The sequence below is a fragment of the Cydia splendana genome, chromosome 20 (assembly GCF_910591565.1).
Source record: "Cydia splendana chromosome 20, ilCydSple1.2, whole genome shotgun sequence".
NCBI lineage: Eukaryota > Metazoa > Arthropoda > Insecta > Lepidoptera > Tortricidae > Cydia > Cydia splendana.
In genome coordinates, this window is record NC_085979.1 from 3798081 (window position 1) to 3824431 (window position 26351).

At 39.5% G+C, this 26351-nt stretch overlaps 2 protein-coding genes and 1 long non-coding RNA gene across 3 annotated transcripts; 2 read left to right on the plus strand and 1 right to left on the minus strand.

The window, feature by feature from the left end:
- Positions 1-2806: 2806 nt before the first annotated feature.
- Positions 2807-10295, plus strand: LOC134800760 (zinc finger protein 501-like). Its single transcript, XM_063773305.1, has 6 exons — positions 2807-3294; positions 3556-3682; positions 5924-5992; positions 6587-6652; positions 7471-7536; positions 9071-10295. The coding sequence occupies exons 1-6, from the start codon at positions 3175-3177 to the stop codon at positions 9790-9792; spliced, it is 1170 nt and encodes a 389-aa protein (XP_063629375.1). The 5' UTR covers positions 2807-3174; the 3' UTR covers positions 9793-10295.
- A 1876-nt stretch (positions 10296-12171) lies between these two features.
- Positions 12172-16749, minus strand: LOC134800452 (zinc finger protein 271-like). The gene is made up of 4 exons (XM_063772912.1): positions 16585-16749; positions 14760-14879; positions 14486-14645; positions 12172-13515 (listed from the first exon to the last, which is right to left on the minus strand). The coding sequence occupies exons 2-4, from the start codon at positions 14847-14849 to the stop codon at positions 12404-12406; spliced, it is 1362 nt and encodes a 453-aa protein (XP_063628982.1). The 5' UTR covers positions 14850-14879; positions 16585-16749; the 3' UTR covers positions 12172-12403.
- Positions 16750-20609: 3860 nt separating this feature from the next.
- LOC134800877 (uncharacterized) lies at positions 20610-26144 on the plus strand. The gene is made up of 3 exons (XR_010145581.1): positions 20610-20669; positions 25538-25600; positions 26070-26144. It is a non-coding gene; the product is annotated as an uncharacterized LOC134800877 (long non-coding RNA).
- The last annotated feature ends 207 nt before the right edge of the window (positions 26145-26351 follow it).

Consider the following 26351-nt stretch of genomic DNA (forward strand, 5'->3'; position numbering starts at 1 on the left):
TTTGGCCTGTTTCGTAATGAACTTTCGCGCGGTATATAGGTCTATCACTAGGTACGAAATTAGTGCGCGAGCTAGTGAATGGAACGTTTAAATTGTTTTAAAATAATAATCGAGTACGATTATATTCCGATATCAAGCATAGTTATTTAGTACCCTTATTTTAGTATCCGGTATCCGTCCGGATATTAAAATAAGGGCGAGATAGGATACCGGATAGTAACCGAATATCCGGTGCATCTCTATTCGGAACCTAAATTTTTAATCCTGCATGGTGCAAATATGTATAATATTGAGACAATGACTTGAAAATTTGTCTTGTATAACTGACAAAGCAACCTGCCTGTGTGGTAGGAGTGTGGGGTAGAGAGGGAGATATATGCTAGAAAAAGACAATACGACCTAGGGGCTGTCCATACATGACGTCATCTATTTTTGACGATTTTTGTCGCCCCCCCCCCCCCCCCCCCATAAAATCATCAAAAAATCATGCTTCGAATGACACCGTTTCCACCTGCGTCATGCTACCATCATCCGATGTCCAGACCCCCCCCCCCCCAAATTTGAAATGACTTAAATTTATGAATAGCCCCCTACGACAGTGTTGCCACTCTCAATATTATTTATTCTTAGGTTCCGAATATGGTAAGTTATTTAATTAGCGTTTTATTTTTGTGTAAAACGCTGTCATTTTAAAGCCGTACTTTTCGCCTTATTGCAAAGGAGTAAGGTGCAAAAGTGTAAACATATATTTCACGTCGACTCTTATTATACTATGTTATACTTATTATGGAACTTACTATGTTATACTTATTATGGAACGTAAACTATGAATTGAAAGAGCACGAAATAGTCAATATAATACGTTTGTTGAAAAAAAAAGTCTACAGACGCTTAGGCGCGAAGGGTTATTGTCTCATAGAAAATTTGAATTTCGCGCCTTTTTCTACTGACAAAGTTGTTGGATAGACGTTAATATCAAATTAAAGAGTGGGCCTACACACTTCGCTGTGACAGAATGTGAAAGTGTCACCAAAACTGTCAAATGACTACGATAATAAGTATTCCTTTTATAATGCCACTCCACACTATGCCATTCTGAAATTAAATAAGAACGATAGATAGTCATGCGCAATTTTTATTTTTGTAGTGGGTCATAATTGACGTATATAATTACGAATATAATTTGAACATCAACCAATAATATTGGATATGATATCAGTTATTTTTAATCAGCTATCATTCACGCGCGCGTTCATTTTGCTCAGACTTGGCCGCACAAATATTTGGTGCGAGCGAGACGCCCGCGCACGTTCGAATTGGCCTGTCACTTGTAGCAACTTGTAGGTAAGTACATACTTACCTACATACTATCCACGCGTCCTTGGCACGAACTCCCGCCACCGCCCGCATTGAAACTGTCCCCGCGCGCCGCAAGGAAATGTAATCCTTAGCATTAGCGCAAAGAGTTCAAATTTGGTAGTTTCATTTAGCGAATTTGATAAAATGCACATATTTATTACATTGACCATATTTTTGTGTGATTATGTATTGAATATCACTTTGAACGTTATCAGAACAAAGTCTGCAAGAAATTATATCTATAACCATTTTTTCTAGCATGTTTAAGGCGTAAATATATATACAAGTGATACAAATAATATTGATGTCGGATTCTCGGATAAATAGCTTAATGAGGTAGTTTTATGGTAATTCAATCAAAGACCTAATTATTACTTTTTTTTTATATCAAGTCACGACGTATATCCGTGAGGCCCCGCCATTTATTGAATGAGTTATTTTCCGTGTTAATATTTTGACTGATTCCATTGTCGACTCATTATAAATATTATTTTCGTCACGTTTACGAACTAAAAATACTATTACTATTTTTAACAAACAAGAACGGCTCTTTTTTTTAACTATTTTTTTTACCTACTTCCGGACAGAAAGTTTTTTGGATTCGAAAATAAAGTATCTTAAAATGATCTAAAGAACAGGAATAAAAAAAAATTGCCTATTACTAATTAATGTTTAACGTAAGCGTATCTTTACTGGAGTAAATATATTTATTATCCATTAGAATTTCAATTATGTTTATGCTTAACGAAGATATTAACTTTTCACATCCCTAAAAGAGCACACATATACGTTTTTAAGCACACATACACAACTTGGTTCCACCTAAAAAGGGGACACCTTGATTTGAAGTCCATCTTGTCAACAGTATGGTTGTCCTTTTTTGACAAACTGCATTTTTAAAAGAGCAAGGAGAGAGAAATGATACCAGTTGCTGCGCCGTCAAAGAGAACAGAGAACGTTGGGGCCTTGGTTTGTCCTTGTCACAGTCTCACTTTTTTTTATTCCCCACCGTAAATTTAGTATGGTTTATGGTGGGCAACAAATAACCCGACCAAATTACGTAGGTTGCTGTCAGGAATGTTTAAACATGTTTTTAATGTTGTCGCATTGCGTATCTTCTGTCGCTGTCCCCCACGGACGTACGCGTGTAGCACATCTATATTAAAGTGGTACTGGTAACACACTATCGCACCGCACCGCGACTTTAAGTTAAGTGAGACAGATATCTTTTTCTCGTTTTCACTTATGGGTGTGACGCACCAAGGTCGCGGTGCGGTGTGATAGTGCGTTACGGCCTTTATCCTTATCCTACCATCATCTATATGTTTATCAGTAAAGTCCACGTTCTTTGATGGTTCTTTGGCGTACATGTTGGTATTGACTTGCCATACAAACTGGTTCTATTAACTTGTCCCGTCTCTTAAAACGTAGTGGTTATCTGGTTATTTATATTTTTTACACGACTGCCCAAAAAAGAGTGTATTGTTTTGTTTTTCTCATTGGTGACATTGGTATTCTATTCTATCCTATCACCGTATCATAGAATTCGAGCGCGACAATTATCACAAAAAAAGCAGCCGCTGGTCACTGTGTCGACCCAACTGTGTAATTACTTAAAAAAAAAACAAATTTATGTCTGTGCTCCGCGTGCACCGTATCGAATCGCGATGGGGTACATTTTGTAATTATTATGTTAATTGAATTGAGGATATGAACAAAACACGAAATAGCGATTCATTTTGTTTTATTTAGTTACGTCTTATACTAGAGGTGATTGGCACATTAAACAAATAGTACTGTATAGTGGTTTCCGTCATGGATTCCTGCCGCTGCTGCCTGCGGTGTCCTCCGGACAAGGACCTGACGACGCCGTACACACATAACGGCAAAACGGAGACATTTTACGATATGTTCAAAGAGTGCTTCAATATACATGTAAGTACTTAACCCTTTAGTCCGTAGCGGCAACATATTTGCCATCATACTTAAAACAAAAACGCATCTCTATTATAAGAATTACTGTTCAAAATGGAATGACTAGAAAGGAATGTCAAATGGTGAAAGGATTAACTTTGTTATTGGAGAAATACTAATATAACAATAAATGTAAGGTTAGAAACAGTTAGCCAGTACTATCGGTAGTTTTCACAGAGGTTTTCTATATGAATGACATGTTTATAACTATTTGACATGCAGCTGGTAGTGGGAGGCTCGGGCTCGTGCGGCATCTGCTCGGCGTGCGTGGGCCGCCTGCGAGACGCGAGCGACTTCAAGCTGCAAGTGCAGCGCTGCCAGGCAGAGCTGCAGGCACTGCTTGTTAAAGGTTGGCTTTAACAACTAATTTTAATTATCTGTTATTCATGTGTGTTTGGTGTGTCAATGAAAATAATGATTTGAATTACATTTTGGAAATCACTAAGCAAGACCAAATACATATGTGGCTAAGTCTAGTCAAAGGTCCCGCTTTGTTGCTTACCATAAGGACGAGATTTGCTTGTATATTTATATGAATAACCTGTCAGAGTATTCTTATGGCAAGTAACAAGGTGGGACGTTTTGCTTTGAAACAACACATATATGGGTTAGTAATATATGCTTAACCCAACATCAACTAATTTTTAGGGTTTCTGCTCGAGAATTCTCGTGAAATTTGACCTAAGTCGAGACGCCGGCATACAGCCGGGAAAAAAAACTCAATGCCTCGAGAACTCAAGAAATAAATCTCTTGTGATAAGTAAAAAGAAAGCATGCGTATTCTATAACACGTGATGTGTCTATAGTGTATTTCTTTAGGTAGTTAAATAAATGTAACAATGTTTTTATTTACATTTTCAGGTACCTACTTAAAACATGTATTAGGTAGTTAACCAACTTAATAAAAAAACTGTCTGGATCCGTCCTCTATCGTTCTGGCTTCAACCGATTGTCATGTTTTGAAACTTTTGAATTATCATGACATTCATGACGTGTATTTTTATTGCAAAACGCTTTTAAAACATTAGTAACTATTACTTATGAAAGCAAAATAATGTAAATGATCGTATGTGATTTGTTATTTATTTATTTATGTCCTATTTGTTACATGTGTATTTGCCGTGATTTATTTTTCCAAACTGTTTTTCAATAAATAGACACGTCAAGACCACTTAGGTACATCTACTTTCTAATTCTTTTTGTTTTTATTCTTTTTTTAAGTGAATATGACTTGCCTTGCCTAGTAAAATACCATATTGTGGATTGTTTACATTTTGTTAAATACCAAAAGAAATACACTATAGCATATCAATAAAGCAAAAAAAAAACATACCATTGTATGTTTTGAAACTTAAAATTTCTCGAGATACTCGAGAAATCCTGGTCGAGAATTCCCGTGCCTCGACAAATTAAAAAGGTTGAGAAACCAGAAACCCTACCAATTTTACATAGTACAGCAGGACCTCTATAATCTGTACTACAAAAAAAACTACCCCTGTTCGGACTCACATAGCATTCGGATTATAGTGTGTTTGATATAAAACATAAGTATATTCTGAATTTTTTTTAATGAGACTATAATTACAAAAACAATTAAACTTATTAACAAAACACACTACATAATTGCGATGTGAAATCTGAAATCATTTGAAGAACTCATCTAATTGAGTCAGTCAGGTTCGTCAGGTCTTTGTCCCTCAAAGAAAGGGGTCACTCGGCAGTTCGGATTAGCCTGTGTACGGATTATTAACCCTTAAATGCATAATGATGTAGATCTACATCGTATATTTTGATGGCCCTTGGCTCAATATGCAGGTATCCAAAATGACATTTATAACTTTTTTTTAAATCATACATTTACAGAGTTAAATTATTTACCCAGTATTTTTAATTTATTAAAATTACATTCGTTTTAAGACGAAAAGTCGGAAAACATGGAAGAATACAGAAGTTGATGATTTTGAACGGTGTTTTCGGGGTTTGTAATTATTTTATATTTAAAAGCTTTATCATAGGTATATCACAAATAGTGTACCTTTCTAATGGTAGTAAAATTTTTCATATATCTATTACTGAAAATTACATATTTACATAAGTATAATTTAGCCTAAACAACTTCTAACACTGATTTCGCAGTGAAAACCGATGTTATAATTTTTTTACCATTTTCCCATAATCCACAAACAATTACATAATACATAGGTAGATTAATTTCGGGCAAATTGATGACCGGTCTGGCCTAGTGGGTAGTGACCCTGCCTGCGAAGCCGATGGTCCTGGGTTCAAATCCCAGTAAGGGCATTTATTTGTGTGATATTTGTTCCTGACTCATGGGTGTTTTCTATGTATATAAGTATGTATTTATATAAGTATGTATATAGTCGCCTAGCACCCATAGTACAAGGTTTGCTTAGTTTGGGGCTAGGTTGATCTGTGTAAGATGTCCCCAATATTTATTTATTTATTATTTATTTATTTAAAAAGATAAAATCATGCATTTAAGGGTTAATGCCCTACTGTACTTAGGACAGCAGAGATTTTCTTAGTATTGATGTTTTTATTATTTAATAACATTGCTTGTGTTGTCCAGCGGAGTCTGCGGTCAAACCTGAGCGGACTGATGATGGCGCGGATGATGACTCTGTGATTGATGTGTTTTGTAAGTACTTGTCTATTTTTAGTGTATAACTATAAATACAACACTTATTTTTGTAATAGCAATATATATCACACTAGCGACCCGCCCCGGCTTCGCACGGGTTACACACAACCTTAACAAATTATTCACCTAAACCTTCCTCAAGAATCACTAATTGGATAGGTGAAAACCGCGTGAAATTCGTTCAGTAGTTTTTGAGTTTATCGCGAACATACATACACACAAACAGACAGACGCGGCGGGGGACTTTGTTTTATAAGGTGTGATAACGTGACATCACCCTAACAAGAGCGCATTAACCAACACACACATTCTCACATTTTGACGCACACAAATATATCACACACGATTTTTTACACATTGTGCAAGGTTTTTGACAGAGGTGTAAGTTACTGAAAGGCTAGTCCAGTTATCTATGTTCTAACGCAGCGAGTCTCTAACTTTTTTGGTGACGGAACACTTTCCGAAAGCGAAATATTTGACGGAGCCCCAAATTATGTTAATTTTGGAGTGCGTATAACGTATAATATCATTGGAATGCATCATAAAGTGATGTTGTTTAGTCTGTGGTTTAAATAAATATTTCTACTTCAGATGAAGTGCCGATACTGGTAGAGCTGTCAGAGGTTGGTGAAGAGAAGACTAAGGAAGATGTTAAAGGTAACTTATTTCCTAAATACGTATGTAGCAAGTATGTAGCAATTATTTAGTGCAGTGGTTCTCAAAGTTACCTGGGTTCCGACCCACCTAACAAAAACTGTCAAATTCTGGACGCACCTCGTGGCCGTCTTAAAAAGGGCATAACATATAATTGGTAACACTCAGATGCCCTAGTAGCTTCAGGGCGCACTCAAGTTTGGGAAATGCTGATTTAGTGTATTTACGATGTTGAAATAATTTAACCTTTTGAACGCCAAACGCCATCCATTTGCCGTGCCACTGACGCCACGGGAGTAAAATTTAGTTTTGTGAACAAATAGTGCCCAGCTAAAAGTGGGGTGTTTTTCAGTAGATTTTCATCAAAAAACGATTGACGTCAAATGCCATCTTTGGCGTCGTTGTCACGATTTTGCGTTGACGTCAATTGCCGTCTGTGGCGTTCAAAAGGTTAAACAATAATAGGGAGTATTACTGCAATGTTCTGCCGCCAGAGTGCAGCACTAATTTAGTAAACTATAAAGTAACTTAAACATACTAGGCCTTAAACTGGTTTTTTGACAAGTTTTCACTATGACATTGATGCATCAAAGCGGTTTGTTTACAGGTGGCCTCTATCGATCGAATAAGCAAGAGTGATAGAGAGGCAGAGACCGAACTTTCGATTATCGTATTTCACGGTAGGCCATGTGTTTGGCCTAGTGACGCCATCTACGCAGAGTTTTGCGTAATATTTTGCTGCTGCATTTGCTGTGCAGTGCTTGCCCGGTCGTAGATATAACTAATATTACATGTAACACAGCTGCTTGTTATTGTTCCAGATGAAGACCCCCTCGCAAAGTCGGGGACGGATGATGTGACGAGTGACGGCGACTCGTCAGCGGCGGGTGAGTGCTACCATTTTATCCTGCTACTATTATATTCATAATTATATTCAGAGGATAGCCGGGGCCGTATACCACGTAACCTACAAAATAATATTACAGTACTACTAAGCGATCTTTCTTCTTCGCCTATAGTATAAACAACATTATTTGCGGTATTTGACACATTATGACTGACGTATATAGAGATGTAACTAGCGCAAATCGATTGTCACAGCAAGCGAATACGATTGGATGGCACGTAGACTGAGGTATCGAATTGTGACGTATAATGATTTTTTATTTGAGATTTAAATAAAGCTAGAATTATATGGTTTTCCCACAAGCTAAATGCATTTAATACACCGACCGAGTAGGTCGCACCTATCGTCAAAATCTAAACTAACTGGGGATCTATTTTAAAGTTTATTTATGTTATTTCTGTGTCAAATTTGTTGTCTGTTAGGTAACGATAAATATATCCATATTTACAGTTAATTATCCACCTTTTCCTTATTTTTATTAAAAGAAAAATGAAAAATTCATATCGATTTACTTAGACGACTACCGATTCATAACGGTGGTGTCCGGCCAACCCTAAAATTAAAAAAAAACCGGACAAGTGCGAGTCGGACTCGTCCACCGAGGGTTCCGTACGTTTTAGTATTTGTTGTTATAGCGGCAACAGAAATACATCATCTGTGAAAATTTCAACTGCCTAGCTATCACGGTTCATGAGATACAGCCTGGTGACAGACGGACGGACGGACGGATGGACGGACAGTGGAGTCTTAGTAATAGGGTCCCGTTTTTACCCTTTGGGTACGGAACCCTAAAAAAGACGTAGAACGTAAACGTTCGCAGTGCAGTTGTTTTCCTTTGTGATTTCGATGTGCAAGACATTTTACGTAGTATTGCTGTTGTGAGTGACAGACGTCAAATACCGCAAATAATGTTGTTTATACTATAGTCCTTTTCCCATTATTTGGGGTCAGCTCTTCTTCCATATCCCTCTTCACTGTTGCCAACCATGTCAGTCGGGGTCTTCGTGATTGCGTGGGGAACATATCACCTTACGTGTCACGTGTTCGGATTCTCGGCGCATGACATTTCCAAACCATCGGAGTCGCCCTTCGGTTAATTTTTCGGGCAAAGGTCTGAATTTAAAACTACCACGGACGTAGGTGTTACGGATGTGGTCAAGTAAGGTGACACCTCCGGCCCAGCGGAGCATTTTCATCTCGGCGGCGTGAAGCTTATCGTCTAGCTGTTTTTGAGGGGCCAGCACTCGGCTTTTCCTTTAATGGTTACCGGCATTCTCTTGTCACATAAAACACCAGTTAGGTCTTTCCACTTCATCCAGCCCGTGGTTATTCTGTGGAACCATCGCTAGAAATGACCGAGCCTAGATATTTAAAACTATTAACTTGGTTTAAGGGCGTTCCGTCCAAGGGAATGATAACCATGAGTGTTGGTTAAGGGAAACTTTGAAAGGTAGTTCAAGTTCGTTATATTATTATAATCCGTTTATTTATTTATTTTCAAACTTTTGTTTCAGTGTGTTCGGAAAGCAACGCCGCACGCCCCAGAAAACAGGCAACCCGTAAAAAACAACGCTCACAACATCACACAGCAAGACACACTGACAAGAAACCTTTTGCGTGTAATCACTGTGGTGACAAATTTCGTCGGAAAGCAACCCTACGTAGTCACCAGATGATACATACTGGGGAAAAGCCATTTAAATGTAGCGATTGCGACTACAGCTCCAGGCTGAAGGCAAGCTTGCTAATACACCAGAGAATACATACAGGAGAGAAGCCGTTCACGTGTAACTACTGTGATTACAAATGTAGTCAGCAAGCAAGCTTACAAGCACATCTGCTGATACATACCGGGGCAAAGCCATTTAAATGTATCCACTGCGACTACATGTGCAATCGCAAAGGAAATTTAATAGTCCACCAAAGAATGCACACCGGAGAGAAACCCTACACATGTATCCATTGCGATTTCAAGTTCAGCGATGCTTCTAAGTTGCGAAGACACGAAAGGACACATACTGGCGAGAAGCCTTTTCAGTGTAGCCAATGTGATCACAAATTCAGTCGGAGAACACACTTACAGAGGCACAAGATGATACATACTAGAGCGAAGCCATTTAAATGTAGCAACTGCGAATACGAGTGCAGGCGAAACGAGGAATTGCTGAGACATCAGAAGACACACACTGGCGAGAATTTATTTGTAGCTACAACTACACGAGTCGACCGAAACTAACTTAAAAAACCGGACAAGTGCGAGTCGGACTCGCCCACCGAGGGTTCCGTACTTTTTAGTATTTGTTGTTATAGCGGCAACAGAAATACATCACCTGAGAAAATTTCAACTGTTTCAATTGACAGACAGACGGACAGTGGAATCTTAGTAATAGGGTCCCGTTTTTACCCTTTGGGTACGGAACCCTAAAAAGACACCTAAGATGGAAACATCCTTCCGAAAACACCTAATGTAGTTCCGATAATGATCGGAAATAGTCGCTAGTTACCTTAGAGAATATAACCAAATGGAGTGGTCATTAACAGGCGTTCCCCTCTGTCGAAAATAGGCGGCCAATGGTCAACCTCATGTCAACCACATGTATGGACTGACGTTTATCTGACATGGCTATGTTAACGTTACGTATACATTTGATGTTCCCCTCCCCCGCAAAAAACGGCAGACTATTTTGTACCGAAAATTATAGACATTGCGTCTCCGTTGGTTATATTCTCTAAGCTAGTTACCGATAGAGTATTTGTTTGACTGTTTTGTAGTGATTGTAGTATAAGTATGTATTATTTATAATGTAATATGAAATAAATACTGTGTATTTAAGTTTATTATTTCATTGTACAGTACAAGTCCGATATTCCGGCACTAATGCTTACAAAAGAGAACCGAATTACTGGAATATTCGGATTACTGGAAAACGGAGCAAATCTGCATAAAAGCTAAGTGAGGCATACCCGCCTTAATTGAAATTGAAATATTTTATTTAATAATAAATGGATATTGCGTAAAATTCACTCAATATAGGTTTCTCTTTAAGTTTCTTCATATACTTACCAAAATCAGTGGGGCGACACTCCTGACTTCGGGTATTCTCGGCTCCGTTAGGTTCAGCATTGCTCCGAGCAGTTATTAGGGTTGGCACAACTTGACGTCCCTTTGCGTGCACGACCACAGATAAGATAATGACTTGAATTTTGACAACCCTAAATAGCCGAAATGGATAGTGCCATACATTAGAAAAGGACAGCATAATTCGTCCCTGAATCGCTATCAAACTTCGGTTTTGTAGGAAGTGTCCTTTCTGTACGGTAGTACTATTATTTATTCTGTGTCAAAATATAGTTATAAATATATTACGGCACTCTTGAAAAAATCTCTTACCGTGGTTTTATCACAGAGTTCCGATGGACACAGGAGGTGGGCATAGGAACTGTGATAAAACTATGCAATTAGTATATTTCAAACAACATTGGTACGGTTGCAGATGTCATCTCGGTAGAATTTTGAAATATTTTGCATTATAAATAGTATGAAGATGACATCTCCCCACTACCCGTGCTGTTTTTAATATACTACACTCATGGACAAATATGAAGAAACGCAAAAAAATAAGTTTACTAATTATGAAATTACTTTAGGTGCTGTAATCCAGTAATTAACCTTTTCGACGCCGTGTCAAACACAAAAGCTGTCACATGGACGCCACGTCACCGAAGTCTCAAAACTAAAATTGAACTTTATGCATATGCACGTAGGTCTATGTTGCTCTGTGGTCTGTGACCGATTAATCAGTCTTTGGCGTTGAACCTGCGGTGCGGATATATTGGTCCTTGGCGTCCAAAATGTTAAACCTTTCTTTTTTGCGTTCCTCTAAATTTGTCCGTGAGTAATATGAGTTGCGTAAACCTAACCTAACCTAATGTACCTATAACAACGCATGACAACGCGCTAATCTGGCAGCGCAGAAGGCCATATAGTATTTATCAAACACGATGGGTATGGTGACAGGTCTTCTCCATACAATTTAAACGCCACATGTCGCGTAATTGAAAAATACTATATTCGTTACTGAGTATACATGGTGGAACATTTCTAGGGACTGAGCTGAAAGGATAGTGTTATCTAAGTGATCTACAATCGAGTTTTTATAATCGTAAAACTGGATTAAAAAATAAAACAAAATCATTAATATGAAGTATTTTTATATCAGTGACAACCCTACAAAGTTATTTACATTTTAAATTGACACATGTCATGTCATTCAATAGGATCTATTTGCTAGGGTTGAAATACACTGATTTGTGCACTAATGTTTAACAAACCATATCTCAAAAACGGTTAGAAATATTAACGTGATTAATAAGTGAAAAATAAAGTACGTAGCCTAAAAATTACCCCATTTTCATAAAAGTCCTTCGTTCTGTTCCACCCGATATATGTAGAAATGGCAAAAAAAAACTATTTTTATTTTATTTTATGTAGATATGGAAATAAAAAGAACCAAGTGGAATAAATAAGTACTTTTATGGCAGAATAATAGTTATAATTTATACTTTACCTTATAGACTTATACATCAAGTTGCGTAAAAATATTTTCTATGATGTTAATATCCAAAGGGCAAAATGGGGACTATGTTTGTATGGAGAAACGGTCTCCTGACGTCGTCCACTTTTTTCTAAAGACCTGGAGTGCAAACACCGAAGCTCGCAAATTGTGGGCATCTTTCTCTTTTGCTCCAATTAAGGCGTAATTGAGTGATAGAGAAAGATGCCCGCAATTCGGGGACTTCGGTATTCGCAGTAGGCCCTCTGGATAGGTCGCGAGCGTCGCCCCTCACTACTTATTGCCATTCCCGAGAGTACCCCGACACGTTCCCTGTAAGGCTTCTCCCCCGTGTGTATCATCTGGTGACTCCACAGGTGCTGTTACAGTACAGGTTGCACTTTTCCTCGCAACTTTTCCATTTTTAGGCTCTGTCCCAGTATGAGTCTTCTGGTGGCGTCGTAGCATTGAATTGTTACGGCATTTGTAATCACAGTGGCTACATTGAATAGGCTTCTCGCCAGTATGTGTCATTTCATGAGATCGTAAGGCCGACCTATCGCTGCACTTGTAGTCGCAATGACTACATTTGTAAGGCTTTTCTCCAGTGTGTATTCTTATGTGATTTTGTAAGTGATATTTTTGACTGAATTTGTAATCACAGTAACTGCACTGAAATGGCTTCTCGCCAGTATGTCTCATTTCGTGTTTACGTAAGACTGAACTAGCATAGCACTTGAACTCGCAATAACTACATGTGTATGATGTTTTTGGTTTCTCGCCAGTATGTGTCATTTCGTGTTTTCGTAAGTTTGCCCTGGCACTGCCCTTGTAGTCGCAAAGACTACATGCGTACGGCTTCTCTCCGGTGTGTACCCTCTGATGTATTAACAAGGTTGTTTTCAGCCTGCAACTGTAGTCGCAAACGCTACATTTAAACGGCTTTGTCCCAGTATGAATCATGTGGTGTCCTTTTAAGGCGGATTTCTGACTGCATTTGTAATCACAGTAGCTACACGCGTAAGGCTTCTCGCCAGTGTGTATTCTTATGTGACATTGTAGGTGATGTATTTTAAGAGCTTTGTAGTCGCAGTAACTACATTGATGAAAAGGCCTCTCTCCAGTGCGTATTTTCTGGCGACTTCGTTTGTGCGTTTTTTCTTTCTGTGATACAAGCGATTTGGCCTGGGATGTAGAACTAGAAGAATCACAAGCAATTTTCCTTGGCCCGGTCGATAAATGTGTGCGTTGTATATGTTTCCTTAAGGTAGACTTGTTTCTGAAACGTTTGCCACAGTGTTCGCAGGTGTATGGTTTTTCTCCACTAAGAACAGTCGCCTCGCTGCGAAGGCGCTCGATCACCACGGAATGAGCCATCGCAAACCGTTTGCTGCTGACCGAACACACTGAAAAGATAATTAACAATATTGGGGTATATTCAAAAACAGTACAGTCAATCGTGTTCAAAATATTTTTATGTGAAAGTATTAATTAATGTTTATTTCAAGCAGATACAGCGTAATGTCACAGAATAACTAATAGTACTACCATAGTAATGTAAGCCTGTTTGAGCTTCTTGCACAATTATCGGCTCAGTTCAAAGGTATAGATAGGTTAACCCTTTACCAGGCTAAGGGATATATATTTCCCACATACGGCACTTCAAACATGTGTTCTGTTTTCGACGAGTAAGACTTCAAACTTCAACATTTATTCAGCAAATAGGCCACAAGGGCACTTTAACACGTCAACATTGAATTTAAATACAAGCAAAAATAATAAATACATCTGATTGTAATTTTGGAATGTCAGCCTGTTAAAGAGTTAAACTCGGTGGCAGCAGTTTTCATTTCGCCTTTTAAGACCACATTGTAATGTTTAAATTGAAGAAACTCCATGATTTTTATAGCTCAATTTATTTGTCATAGGAAACTTAGATTAATGTACTTGATAATTTTCATTAAGTCCAACACATCTAACAAACGGTTAACCCTTTATAAGGCATAAGGGTGTTCAAATTATAGAATATTGAACCCTATCACTTTAAAATAAAGTAAAAATCAGATGGGAAATAATTCCCTCTGCCTTATAAAGTATTTTAAAACTAAAGATCCATACTAATATATTATAAATGCGAAAGTGTGTCTGTCTGTTACCTCTTCACGCTTAAACTGCTGAACTGATGTAGTTGAAATTTGGTATGGAGATAGTTTGAGTCCCGAGGAAGGACATAGGGTAGTTTTTATCACAAAATCACCCTTTAAGGGGGTGGAAATTTGTATGGGGAATCGATAAAAAGCAGATTGGATAAAAAATAAGCTACCCAAATTACTAACTCCACGCAGGCAAAGTAGGGTAAAAGCTTTATAAACTGACCTTGAGGACGGTGCCACTCCTTAGGGCCCAACACAAGCTTATTCTTGAGATCAGGATGGGTATACAGTCTGTCCTCACACTCACGCTTCTTCTCCCCACACGGTGCTTCGGGCTCCGTCTTCACACACATCTCTCCAGGCTCTGTCTTTACACATACCGCCTCTTCGGGCTCTGTTGCCTCACACACCTCTCCTGGCTCCATTTTTATATACACCACCTCTCTGGGCTCTATTTCCACACATACCTCTCCACGCTCTGCCTTCACAGACGACACGCTGGGCTCAATCTGCACACACATCACTCTGGACTCCATCTTCACACACCCAGCCTCTGCCTCTTTGACATGTGCTGTCTCTAGTGGCATGTTATGTGTTGTAACTGATACTTGTAGTACCTGCAATGTTTTAAGTGCAATAGTTTTAAGTCAGGCCCCCACAGAAAACCAGCGCCACGGATTGCCGCGGCAGTATGCTGAGTCTCCACTACACTCCACTTGGGGTCCTGGTCCTATTTTAGCACCCAATGTTTTTTGTTTTATGTCTGTTTGTCTTGTTCTATATGTTGTGGCATTAAATAAATGTATTTTCTTTCTTTCTTTCAATGAACATAACACATAATGATTTGTTTAGTGATTACAATGGGTTGTACGCAAAATAATTTCATTATTTTTAGGTAGTTTGGATATACAGGTAAGTAACATTGCGCCCGGAGGAGTTAAAGTCTCTCGAGATCAAAAAGATCCTGCAGCTGTTTGAAGTTGCAGGTTTGGATCGAGAGTTGTAGTAGGTGGCGATCATAATAGATCAGGGATGGTTGCAGTGACACATAGGCTTTGGAGCCTTATATAGCCCCTAACAAGAAGAAGAAGTAGTAATCTTAAGTTAACCATTAAGTGACGCAGAATAATTAAGGCAGAGTGGCGTTCTCTGGTGTCAGAGGCCAAGATCCTTATTGGGTCACTGAGCCAGTGAAGTAGTAGGAGCACACAGGATACACCGTGTTTTTAATGAATTCCGTTAACTTCGGGGTATAGTTAAGTACGTTTATAAGAACTAAATGGCATAGTTAAATTTCAAAAAAAATTTTTTTTTTGTTTTCTTTTTTGTTTTTTTTTTTGTTTAAAAAGTAATTAAATGTAGCATATAGCGTTGTTGTAACACGGGCATTACATTTAACTCAACCAAACAATTGAAATCTGTGACATATCAATGTCATTTCGTACATCAATCGACCGAGATTGTACTTAAGTTTAGTAGCAAATGTATGAACTCATTCTAAACACTAATCAATATGTAAGCCGGTCCTAAGGCAAGTGTACACGCTTGTAGAGGCCTTATAGGAAAAAAATAAATTATGGATTATCTCCGAAATGGACTTAATTAGAACATCGGTGTCTTTGAGAAAGTTACTTGATTTAAGCTCAGGAATGCACCCTTGAAATTAACGGAAAAAAAAAAAAACACGGTGTATATTATATTATTTTGAGTTACCTAGAAAGAAGGATGATTCATTTCCGGATCAATGGCCAAACTTCGCTCACCGTTTCGCAAAATATTGAAATGTAATAAAATATTTTGTCTTGGATTGCCGAAAATACTTATTCAATGTTTTATATTTTTACACTTTATGACAATTAGAAATGTCAATTGTGGAAGTGGATTTATGATTTATTGCTAACTTTGTTGGTAATGGTGTCCTGATATTAAGTGGAAAAACCGGGCAAGTGCGAGTCGGAAATCACGTTTGTTGTATGGGAGCCCCATTTAAATCTTTATTTTATTCTGTTTTTAGTATTTGTTGTTATAGCGGCAACAGAAATACATCATCTGTGAAAATTTCAACTGTCTAGCTATCACGGTTCGTGAGATACAGCCTGGTGACAGACGGACGGACGGACGGACGGACAGCGAAGTCTTAGTAATAGGGTCCCGTTTTACCCTTTGGGTACGGAACCCTAAAAACTGTTGTCAAGATAAGTTAAATAGTAGCATTATAATTAGCATCTGTTGACCAACTTCCTTACAAAAAGTGTCCGGCCACTGTATAGATGTAATAAGCCCTTATGCTAAAAATATATACAGTATGTATGAAATACGCACCTCAGATGTGTATCTACATTTCTCTTGGAACAAACAACCAGATATTTATTGGTCCATCAAGTCGAGGCAAGGCAAGATAGGCATTGCACGTACTGAAGACGATTCAGGCGGACTCGCAATAACAGCATCAGCCATATAATAATGGGTATAATCATTTATTTATTGTATGTTATTTAAAATAACATGTAATTGATTAATACAATAACATAAATACAACCTCAAATAATTTCGACTTTGACTCTGTCAACTGTCAGTCTCTCAATTATGTCAAATTTTTGTTTTTTTCGTTTTTTTAATACCCTGGCTGCCAGCTCTTTAAGTCAAATCTCATAGAAAAATGGGCAAGCTATGATGGCGGCGATGGCGCCATCTATGCAAACCTTTGATTGACAGTTGCCAACCCCAATTGATTGAGGTAAGCTTGTTGAACAAAACAAACACAAAATCGCGATTAATTTTGTTGTATTTACTTCTTACACTAGTTGTGGTTAATGTGGTGATTGTAGTAAAAAAGCGAAGTGGTTGCCGTGATGGATTCCTGCCGCTGCTGCCTGCGGTGTGCTCCGGACAAGGACCTGACGACGCCGTACACACATCTCGGCAAAACAGAGACATTTTACGATTTGTTCAAAGAATGCTTCGATATACATGTAAGTTATACAACTTTTTTAGTTGAGAACAATAAATTGAAGGTAACCTAAGCCACTTTTCTAGTAGTTTTCTTTTCTGTAAGGGTCGCAGTTCAAACTTAACCTAACCCACTTTTGTATTTGCATTTCTTTTCTGTAAGAGTCACAGTTTAAACCTAACCTAACCCACTTTTCTAGTAACATTTCTTTTCTGTAAGGGTCGCAGTACAAACCATTACACACACAGGTCACAGTTATTAGTGACTACTATCGGTAGTTTTCTATATTAATGCCATTATTGTAACTATTTGGCATGCAGTTGGTACTGGGCGGCTCGGGCTCGTGCGGCATCTGTTGGGCGTGCGTAGGTCGCCTGCGAGACGCGAGCGACTTCAAGCTGCAAGTGCAGCGCAGCCAGGCGGAGCTGCAGGCGGCATTGCTTGATAAAGGTTAACTTAAACAACTAATTTTAATAGTCTTGACTTAAAATTCGTTTTTTCAGGGGTCCATTTTTTGAAAAAAAATTACCATCACAGTCTATTTCTACTTGATTTTATTAAATAAGCAATAAAATATATAGAAAGAAAGAAAGAAAGAAAATACATTTATTTAATAGCGTACCATTTGGTGGTAACAAAGAACATATTCATCATCATCATCATCATCATCAGGCTATAGTAGTCCACTGCTGGACATAGCCCTCCCCTAAAGAGCGCCATAGCGCCCTGTCCTCAGCTTGCCGCATCCAGCATCTGCCTGCAGTCTTTCGCAGATCGTCATCCCACCTGGTCGGAGGGCGTCCTACACTACGTTTGCCAAGTCGCGGTCTCCACTCAAGAACATGTTTACCCCAGCGGTTGTCGGTTCTTCGTGCGATATGGCCAGCCCACTGCCACTTCAGCTTGCTAATTCTTAGAGCTATGTCGATAACTTTGGTTCTCTGTCAGACACATATTACTTAAGAGTTTTTGTTACTTTCTCAGGTTTTATTCTAGTCATTAGCCGGGTCCTCATGGAGCAAGCATATGCATGAGGCAATTTCCTCACACACAAAACAGCCAGTGTAGACATGCCTCTGCCGAGCAAACTTGCCTTGCGCGTATGCTCGCTGTGTGGATCCGGCTATTGATTTTTTAAATACTTTTTAATGAAATGATATTGCTTGTGTTGTTTAGTAGAGTCTGCGGTCAAGACTGAGCAGGCTGATGATGGCGCAGACAATGACTCTGTGTGCGAAGTGCTGTGTAAGTACTTGTCTGTTGACATATTTTATTCATAAAACTATTAATACAATACTGTTTTCTTTGTAACTGCAATGTCCTTGTGTTTATAAGATCAAGCTAACGTTGCAGCAATCAATAAAATGTAGAATTTGAAATCCAGTATGTGTAAAAAGAAAAAGAGGCCAAGTGCGAGTCGGACTCGCCCATGAAGGGTTCCGTAGCAGCAAGTAACATCATAAAATTGCGGTTTACGATTTATGACGTATAAAAAAAACTACTTACTAGATCTCGTTCAAACCAATTTTCGGTGGAAGTTTGCATGGTTAATGTACATCATATATTTTTAGGGTTCCGTACCCAAAGGGTAAAACGGGGGTCCCGTTTTACCCTTTGGGTATTACTAAGACTTCGCTGTCCGTCCGTCCGTCCGTCCGTCCGTCCGTCCGTCCGTCTGTCACCAGGCTGTATCTCACGAACCGTGATAGCTAGACAGTTGAAATTTTCACAGATGATGTATTTCTGTTGCCGCTATAACAACAAATACTAAAAACAGAATAAAATAAAGATTTAAATGGGGCTCCCATACAACAAACGTGATTTTTGACCAAAGTTAAGCAACGTCGGGAGTGGTCAGTACTTGGATGGGTGACCGTTTTTTTTTTGCTTTTTTTTTTGTTTTTTTTTTATATGGTACGGAACCCTTCGTGCGCGAGTTCGACTCGCACTTGCCCGATTTTTTTTTTAGTTTTATCATTCTCTTATTTTACAAGTTACAGGGGGGGGGGGGGGACACATTTTACCAATTTGGAAGTGTCTCTCGCGCAAACTATTCAGTTTAGAAAAAAATTATATTAGAAACCTCAATATCATTTTTAAAGACCTATCCATAGATACCCCACACGTATGGGTTTGATGATAAAAACATTTTTGAGTTTCAGTTCTAAGTATGGGCAACCCCCAAAATTTTTTTTTTTTTTTTCTATTTTTGTGTAAAAATCTTAATGCGGTTCACAGAATACATCTACTTACCAAGTTTCAACAGTATAGTTCTTATAGTTTCGGAAAAAAGTGGCTGTGACATACGGACGGACAGACAGACAGACATGACGAATCCATAAGGGTTCCGTTTTTTGCCATTTGGCTACAGAACCCTAAAAAATATGTACAATGCTTTTTGCTTCAGATGAAGAGCCCATCGAGAAATCAGAGTTGGTTGGAGAAGAGGTGACCAATGAACTCATGGGTAAGTACATATTTTGATACATACATAAGTATATGTGCAGTAGTATATGCAGAGATCGGCGGGGGATTTGCCTTTTAATTAGGGTTCCGTACCCAAAGGGTATAACGGGACCCTATTACTAAGACTTCGCTGTCCGTCCGTCCGGGACCCTATTACTAAGACTTCGCTGTCCGTCCGTCCGTCCGTCCGTCCGTCCGTCCGTCCGTCTGTCACCAGGCTGTATCTCACGAACCGTGATAGCTAGACAGTTGAAATTTTCACAGATGATGTATTTCTGTTTCCGCTATAACAACAAATACTAAAAACAGAATAAAATAAAGATTTAAATGGGGCTCCCATACAACAAACGTGATTTTTGACCAAAGTTAAGCAACGTCGGGAGTGGTCAGTACTTGGATGGGTGACCGTTTTTTTTTTGCTTTTTTTTTTGTTTTTTTTTTATATGGTACGGAACCCTTCGTGCGCGAGTTCGACTCGCACTTGCCCGATTTTTTTTTTAGTTTTATCATTCTCTTATTTTACAAGTTACAGGGGGGGGGGACACATTTTACCAATTTGGAAGTGTCTCTCGCGCAAACTATTCAGTTTAGAAAAAAATTATATTAGAAACCTCAATATCATTTTTAAAGACCTATCCATAGATACCCCACACGTATGGGTTTGATGATAAAAACATTTTTGAGTTTCAGTTCTAAGTATGGGCAACCCCCAAATTTTTTTTTTTTTCTATTTTTGTGTAAAAATCTTAATGCGGTTCACAGAATACATCTACTTACCAAGTTTCAACAGTATAGTTCTTATAGTTTCGGAAAAAAGTGGCTGTGACATACGGACGGACAGACAGACAGACATGACGAATCCATAAGGGTTCCGTTTTTTGCCATTTGGCTACGGAACCCTAAAAAATATGTACAATGCTTTTTGCTTCAGATGAAGAGCCCATCGAGAAATCAGAGTTGGTTGGAGAAGAGGTGACCAATGAACTCATGGGTAAGTACATATTTTGATACATACATAAGTATATGTGCAGTAGTATATGCAGAGATCGGCGGGGGATTTGCCTTTTAATGTGACGTAATATGACGTAAGACATGTCAAATTATAAGGTAAATAGCTCACCCCCGTCGATCTCTGTTTATATGTTCATCACTTGATAGTAATAATTAGCGTGTATCATCGTAAGGGATGGTCTGACGCCATGAAGAAGACGAGTGGCGGCAGCCTGCACCGTGCGGTCCACTTGGCTTATGACCGCAATCAATGGAGACGTGTTGCATGTGTTCGCGATCCTCAGCATTGAGGAGGGAACGAGGAAGAAGAATAATAATTAGCACAGTGTAAAAAGTAATAGTGGACCGACGCCTTTGATGTTTGCGTAGATGCCGACACCGCACGAGAACACAGTAGGCTTTTACACAACTGCCCAAAAATTTCAAATAAGACACGCTAGCCCTGTAAGTAGTACCGAGATACTAACAATGGCGATGTATGCAGCTCGGGTGCGCGCGACCCCCCTCGCACCCCGCACGATTGCCCTGTCTAGACGGCTTTGTCGATTGACTGTATTGTTTTATCGACATTCAATGTGTACCATTCCCCACACTGTTAACTGTCCATTAGAGATGCGCAAAACGTTTCACTGAGTTGAAAAGATTGATTCATATCTTTCGCTCACGGTGATATGTATCACTCATTTCGCTCAGTGGATCTGTAAGTTATATTGTTCACGATTCACGAGTGAGTAGAGAGAGATGTCAATCAATCAGATGCCATAAGTGCGACCAAGATGGCGAATCACGCGATACGATCCCGCCATGTTTTCCCGACACCCTCCGAATTCTTCCGAACCGCTCCGAAACCTATTCGCATCGTCTCAGTCGCTCGTCACGCCCGGCCGGCTCATTCGAATCATGAGTGGGAAAGAGCGAGCAAGGAACACTGGGATTAGTTACTGAGCGAAATGAGCGAGTTGAATCTGCACTGAGTTGAAGAGTGAGTGAGTTCAGTCAAATGATACAGTTCATTTAAATCACTCACTCGTGAACGACACATGTCTCTGTCCGTCGGTGGACCTTATACCTTTTGTAATAAGGTCCAATGGTGTACAGTTAAGAGTGTTGCCTGTTTGTAATAAGAAACCTACATAATAAAATAAAAAAACTTATGTAATGGGGTTGGCAACTGTCAAAGGTTTGCCTAGATGGCGCCATCATAGCTTGCCCCTTTTTCTATGAGATTTGGCTTAAAGAGCTGGCATCCAGGGTATTAAAAAAACAAAAATTTGACACAATTCTAGGGATTGACGGGGCAAGCTATGATGGCGCCATCTGCTAAAAACTTCCACCGGCCAACCCCATTTCGTAACCGCGGCGGCGCGCGAACCCGACATCTCACGTGGCAGGGTCGCCATGTGGTGCGGGATGTTGGAGGAGCAATTAAACAAGTGAATACTGATTAAATACTAAAGTTTTATTCATAAACACGTAATTTATAGCTACAAAAACAGCAAGGCTGCATTATTACTTACTTATGAACTAACTCCTTACATATTGTTTTATAGCAATCATGAAAATGAAAACAGCAACCATTTTGTCCATTTTCCTCTTTATTTTCTTCATCGTAAAGCATACTTGCTAGATATGTATTTAGGAAATAGGCTAGGTACAGTCAGCAGCGGAAGTTGCTAAGCGGGCGAGGTGTTCAAAATTACCTTGACACGCTCTTATTCTCTTAACCTTTTGAACGCCACAGACGGCAATTGAGGTCAACACAAAATCGTGACAACGACGCCGAAGACGCCATTTGACGTCGATCGTTTTTTGATCAAAATCTACTGAAAAACACCCCACTTTTAGATTGGCATTATTTATTCACAAAACTAAATTTTACCCCGGTGGCGTCAGTGGCACGGCAAATGGATGCGCCGTTTGGTGTTCAAAAGGTTAACAATAAAGTCTTTCCGGTTTATAGATATAACAAATATTACATGAACATTTATTACTAAGTTTTATTAATTTGAATATCCTTATTCTATTTTTATTTTTCTGTTCAACATGTTTGCAAATTTTGCAATAGTCGCTTATGTGATACCTTTAAGTAAATCGTATGATTTCCCTCACGGGACAGGCTTTGCCTATGCTCTGTATCTTTAGGTATTTAATAGTAGAAGAGCCGGCCGCAAATTTTCTAACCGACTTGATACCACGATGAAATGCACAATGGTTTCCCATAAAAGTGATGCTAAGACCGAATTCGATAGTCTGCCACGGCGGAACTTGCCGAAAGTACGAAAAAGAAGGCCACTTGCGGTGCGAAAAAAGGGGGCTGATTTAACCCATCTGATACCGAAATAATAGTAATGGCAGCAGTTAGAAATTTACATGTAGACACAGAAAAGCGAAGTCTGCCAGTATTTTTTTTGCCGGAAGTGCTTGGCAGACGCTCTCAAAGGTGGCCACCAGGACCCCTAATTTAACCCATCTGATACCACCATGAAACCAATTCCAGTCGGTAGGTATGAACCCTCATGTCAGGAATATATAAGTCTGCCAAGGCTTTTCCTGCCGAAACACCTTGGCAGACGAGATTAAGTGAGCAAGGTAACCATCGGTTACCCTACACTAACCCATCTGATACCACCATGAAACCAATTCCAGTCGGTAGGTATGAACCCCCATTTTAGGAATATATAAGTCTGCCAAGGTTTTTCCTGCCGAAACACCTTGGCAGACGAGATTATAAGCAAGATGACCATCGGTTACCGTACACTAACCCATCTGATACCGCGATGAAACCAATTCCAGTCGGTAGGTATGAACCCTCATTTCAGGAATATATAAGTCTGCCAGGGCTTTTCCTGCCGAAACACCTTGGCAGACGAGATTATGTTAGCAAGGTGTACATCAGTTACCCTACATCAACCCATCTGATACCACCATGAAACCAATTCCTGTCGGTAGGTATGAACCCCCATTTCAGGAATATATAAGTCTGCCAAGGCTTTTCCTGCCGAAACACCTTGGCAGACGAGATTATAAGCAAGATGACTATCGGTTACCGTACTTTAACCCATCTGATACCACCATGAAACCAATTCCAGTCGGTAGGTATGAACCCTCATTTCAGGAATATATAAGTCTGCCAAGGCTTTTCCTGCCGAAACACCTTGGCAGACGAGATTATGTTAGCAAGATGTACATCAGTTACATGATACCAAATCCAGTCAGTAGGTATGAACCCGCATTTCAGGAATATATAAGTCTGCCAAGGCTAGGTCTTACCCATCTGATACCTTGTTTGACAAGTCCAGTCTGCCAAGTCAAGTCTGCCAAGGCCTTGGCATACTTATATATTCCTGAAATGCGGGTTCATACCTACTGACTGGAATTGGTTTCATGTAACTGATGTACATCTTGCTAACATAATCTCGTCTGCCAAGGTGATTCGGCAGGAAAGGCCTTGGCAGACTAATATATTCCTGAAATGAGGGTTCATACCTACCGACTGGAATTGGTTTCATGGTGGTATCAGATGGGTTAGTATACGGTAACCGATGGTCATCTTGCTTATAATCACGTCTGCCAAGGTGTTTCGGCAGGAAAAGCCTTGGCAGACTTATATATTCCTGAAATGGGGGTTCATACCTACCGACAGGAATTGGTTTCATGGTGGTATCATATAGGTTGATGTAGGGTAACTGATGTACACCTTGCTAACATAATCTCGTCTGCCAAGGTGTTTCGGCAGGAAAAGCCCTGGCAGACATATATATTCCTGAAACGAGGGTTCATACCTACCGACTGGAATTGGTTTCATCGCGGTATCAGATGGGTTAGTGTACGGTAACCGATGGTCATCTTGCTTATAATCTCGTCTGCCAAGGTGTTTCGGCAGGAAAAACCATGGCAGACTTATGTATTCCTAAAATGGGGGTTCATACCTACCGACTGGAATTGGTTTCATGGTGGTATCAGATGGGTTAGTGTAGGGTAACCGATGGTTACCTTGCTCACATAATCTCGTCTGCCAAGGTGTTTCGGCAGGAAAAGCCTTGGCAGACTTATATATTCCTGACATGAGGGTTCATACCTACCGACTGGAATTGGTTTCATGGTGGTATCAGATGGGTTAAATTAGGGGTCCTGGTGGCCACCTTTGAGAGCGTCTGCCAAGCACTTCCGGCAAAAAAATACTGGCAGACTTCGCTTTTCTGTGTCTACATGTAAATTTCTAACTGCTGCCATTACTATTATTTCGGTATCAGATGGGTTAAATCAGCCCCCTTTTTTCGCACCGGAAGTGGCCTTTTTTTTCGTACTTTCGGCAAGTTCCGCCGTGGCAGACTATCGAATTCAGTCTTAGCATCACTTTTATGGGAAACCATTGTGCATTTCATCGTGGTATCAAGTCGGTTAGAAAATTTGCGGCCGGCTCTTCTACTATAAATAGAAGTAAACAATTTGTAAATTTTTGGGTAGTTATAACATTTATTGGTTAACCAACCAAATACAAAACTGCCTGGATCAGTCACTCAACGACCTGACTTTAACCTACATTATTTGATCATGTAATGTTTTTATCTACCCTCAACTGGCTTAAGGAGCCATTTGTGGGTAGATTTTGTTTACTTTTATTTAAATACCTAAAGAAACAGAGTATAGTGTGGAGGACAGTATAAAATGTAAATGCTCTATTTTTTTTTAATACACTATTTGTATTTGCGTTTAGCTGCTTTTATTGTATTGTCTTCGGTTACCGCGATAGTTACTAGGGTTCGAAACGTCGGGATGTAGTAATGTATTCAATATACGCAATATAATCCGTTTCAATAGTTTTATTTTATGCTTTTATTGTTTCAGATGTAGATCCCCTCGTCAAGTCGGAGACGGATGATGTTATGAGTGACGGCGACTTAGCGGCGGGTTAGTACCTTCACTACTATTATTTTATCCTCTTCTTTTCGTTCCTGCTACTAACACAGTAGAATCAGTGGCGGACTTGCAGTCTTTGCCGCCCTAGGAGCCAGGTCCTGTAGCCGCCCCTTTCTCAGCACCCATCATATTGACTACATTTTGAGTTATTTCTTGTTATCATCAGCGAATTCTTTGTCACAATTTGCCGCCGGGGGGGCTGGAGCTCAAATTTTACATACAATGCATGCCCTCTGTGACCTCTGCCCCGCCCCGCCCCCCCCAGGCCTATCAACTCGCCACCCCCTAGTTCACTTGCTGGCTACGCCCACTGATTATCAGTCCGCCGGACGGTATCGGCCTGTCAGTTGTTCGGAACTGTCAAAATTTTGTTCTAACTGACAGGCCGATACCGTCCGGCGGACTGTTAATCAGTGGGCTCCTTTAGGTATTTTTATTAATTATTGATATGATTTTTAAGGTACTAAAAGGAGGGCTCAAACCAGAAAACCGAAGACAGAACGGAAGAAGCAAAAAACAAGTCGAATTGAAACAGTTAGCGCTCAAGGAGAGTTACAAAGAGAAGCTCAAGGAGAGAAACAGTTAGCTCCAAGGGATGCCTCATTAACTTCCTCGAGCGTAAAAAATATTTTAGGATTATCCAGCACATTATTTAAAAAGTTTGAAGAGAGTCCGACTACAAATGTCCCTCCAAGCGATGCCGCATTACCTTCAAACTTAACCCTTTTACCAGGCTCAGCAG